At 45.8% G+C, this 2893-nt stretch overlaps 1 protein-coding gene across 1 annotated transcript in view; it reads left to right on the forward strand.

The window, feature by feature from the left end:
* Positions 1–2195, forward strand: part of LOC109470157 — a 12336-nt gene extending 10141 nt beyond the window's left edge. The window contains exon 19 of the mRNA XM_019768939.1: positions 99–2195. Coding sequence (XP_019624498.1) covers positions 99–1823 — 1725 coding nt within the window. The 3' untranslated portion in view covers positions 1824–2195. The remainder of the gene's footprint in view (positions 1–98) is intronic.
* Positions 2196–2893: the final 698 nt, after the last annotated feature.

Genomic DNA, 2893 nt, shown 5'->3' on the forward strand with positions numbered 1-2893 from the left:
TAGATAAGATATAGTATAACAAAAGTTTATATAACACTCATTGCCCAGGAAGTGCACAAAGTGTTGATACAGTTTATCATAATTATAATAGTTTCTAGGAAACTTGTGCGTTTACAGAAACATTCCCCACTGTTGCAGCTCCAGACAACAGAGGCACCGAGTTCATGGTAGGGTTTCTCGAGAACTTTAGACCAACGTACACGGAGCTTGAGCTGTCCATCACCAGTGCAAGTTCCACTCCTACTTCTACTTCAGTCAATATTTCTGCCCCTGGTGTGGGTTTCACCCGCCGCCTGACGGTCACAGATGCAGCAGTGCAGGTCGTGAGCCTCCCACAGTCCCTCGCGCTCAGCGGTAATGAAAAGGCACAGAAGGGCGTTTCCATTACATCAGATACAGAAATCATAGTGTACGGTGTCAACAAGGTTAGTGCCTCAACGGATGGGTTCCTTGGTCTCCCAAAAGATGTCCTTGGAAAGGAATACTTTGTAGCTTCATACACCCCATACATTTCACATAGACCATCGGAATTTGGTATTTTTGGTACTGAAGACAACACAGACGTTGAGATCAAATTACGGGGAAATACTGTGTATGAGGGAGTGCCTTACCCCACAGGAAGTGTCATCAGGTTGGTTCTGAATAAATTCGAAGCTGTTCAGTTCCAAGGATCGGATCTAACAGGTACACACATCATATCAAACAAGCCAATTACACTAATGTCTGGCGTACGGTGTGCCGCGGTCCCAACTGGAGTCATTGGTTGTGACCACATCGTGGAGCAAATCCCCCCAGTGGACTCCTGGGGCAGACGGTTTGCTACAGTCCCTCTTGCTGTCCGTACGGGAGGCGACATCTTCCGCATAGTCGCTGCCAGAGACGGCACCATAGTCAGTGTCACGGGACATGCACTGCCAGCTAAATTGCTTCATTCGGGGGACTTTTGGGAGCTGGATGTTCCGTCCAACGTCTACCAGGTCATCACGTCATCTGAGCCTATCATGGTTCTGCAGTACAACAAGGGAAGCGCCGCTGATGGTGTCAACACAGACCCGTTTATGATGTATGTCCCCCCAATTGAACACTTTGCCGCTGACTATACTTTTGCCACTGTAGATGCCGCGGGCTCAGTGTTTGACAGCTACGTTAATATTGTCATAAAAACTACTGAGAAATCCGGACTCCTCTATGACGGAAACCCTCTCCCATCCTCCACATCATGGGTACAGGTTCCTGACACTGACCTGTCTGCTGCGCAACTGCACATCAATGCTACTGGTACTCACAAGATCAAACACAACTCCGCTATTGTCACCTTTTCTGTTTTCTACTACGGCTACTCCTCTTATGACTCAGTCGGTTTTCCTGGGGGCATGCGCTTTGAGCATATCTCTAGATCTGCAACAGCTTGCCCAAACGGGTACATCTACCACCATCATAGCCGGTCCTGCTACAAGGCCTTCAACCAGGAGAGTAACTACACTCATGCCGTAACGACCTGTTCTTCTGACGGCGGAACCCTCGCCATGCCCCGCGACGCCGTTACCAACACCTTCCTCGTCAACCTGAAGAACGCCGTCGATAACAGCGCTTTCTTCCGTTTCGGAATGACTGACATCCAACAGGAAGGACGCTGGGTGTGGGAGGATGGTGTTGCTCTTGGGGGTTTCAGTTCCTGGGCTCCAGGACAACCTGACAACGGAAAGGGTGGTAACGAAGACTGTGCTGAGTATTTCCCCGTTACCATTGGGAACATGTGGAATGATGTTCCGTGCCCCGATTACCCTTCTAGGAAGTTCATTTGCCAAGTCGCACCGACTTAACAGGTTGGTCTTCAAGCGACTAGTGGCGTCAAACATTTCCTCCTCCCATAGCCATGTTTATTACAGTTGAAAGTTGCGCTACTATGAAACCTGTCTTCTTGTGAAGGGCAATACGTACCGAAAACTTGGTCCATTGGACATTTACGGCATCTACTTCACGATCTTAGGAGTCATACAACGTATTAATAATCTTGTAATGATTTAGCTTGTATGGACGTCCGACAGCAAAGCTACGTGTTTGTGTTATTTGCTTTAATTTTTATCAAAGTTTGCGTTTGGCACATAGGCAGCATTGTCTGTCTGGTTTTAATGAAGTGTCAAAAGTAACGACTCAGCCAATATATTCGAATTTTGGAAATGGCTTTTATGTGAGTGGCATCTGGTTTTACAATATTACTACATGTATGTTGCTTAATTATAAACAATTCTGTGCTGCATCATATGACAATGATGACTATATCCTATACTGTATTAACCCTATCTAGACCGGGCTTTGTTGGTATTCGTGGGGCAAACGGTATATCGTATGACCACCAAATTTTCAGGGGATGGTGTACTAGTAAAAAAAAATTAAATCATAACAATAACTTTGATGTATTTATGACGTATTATGACATCATCATGACGTCATTAATGTGATTTGATGAGAACTGCTCGTTGATGAGAAGTACGTGGATGTAGAAAGAAAGGTTCATCATACATGAATATGTATACATACAAGCAAACTCAATGCTTGGGTTTGTAAAGCGCACTGTAGGATATAATTCCAACACAGACATTCGGAAAACGCTTTACCTTTCTCTTGTCAGAAGTGTATTGGAATATTGCTCACCCATATGGAGCCCTACATCGCGTTAACTCACAGCCCTTATCGAGGGTGTACGCAGAGCAACGAAATTCATTCTTGGGCCCTCCGCTGAACACCTCGATTACAAGTCAAGACTGTCTAGCCTGGGCTTGCTGCCCCTTTCTTATAGAAGGGAAATATGTGATGTTGTGGTATTTGTTAAGTCCCACGCAAATGTGTATGTTCGGATGTTGCGAGGCTGGCTGACTTCTCTTCAAGAACA

The sequence above is a fragment of the Branchiostoma belcheri genome, unplaced genomic scaffold (assembly GCF_001625305.1).
Source record: "Branchiostoma belcheri isolate BF01 breed outbred unplaced genomic scaffold, Haploidv18h27 scaffold22, whole genome shotgun sequence".
NCBI classification, from domain to species: domain Eukaryota; kingdom Metazoa; phylum Chordata; class Leptocardii; order Amphioxiformes; family Branchiostomatidae; genus Branchiostoma; species Branchiostoma belcheri.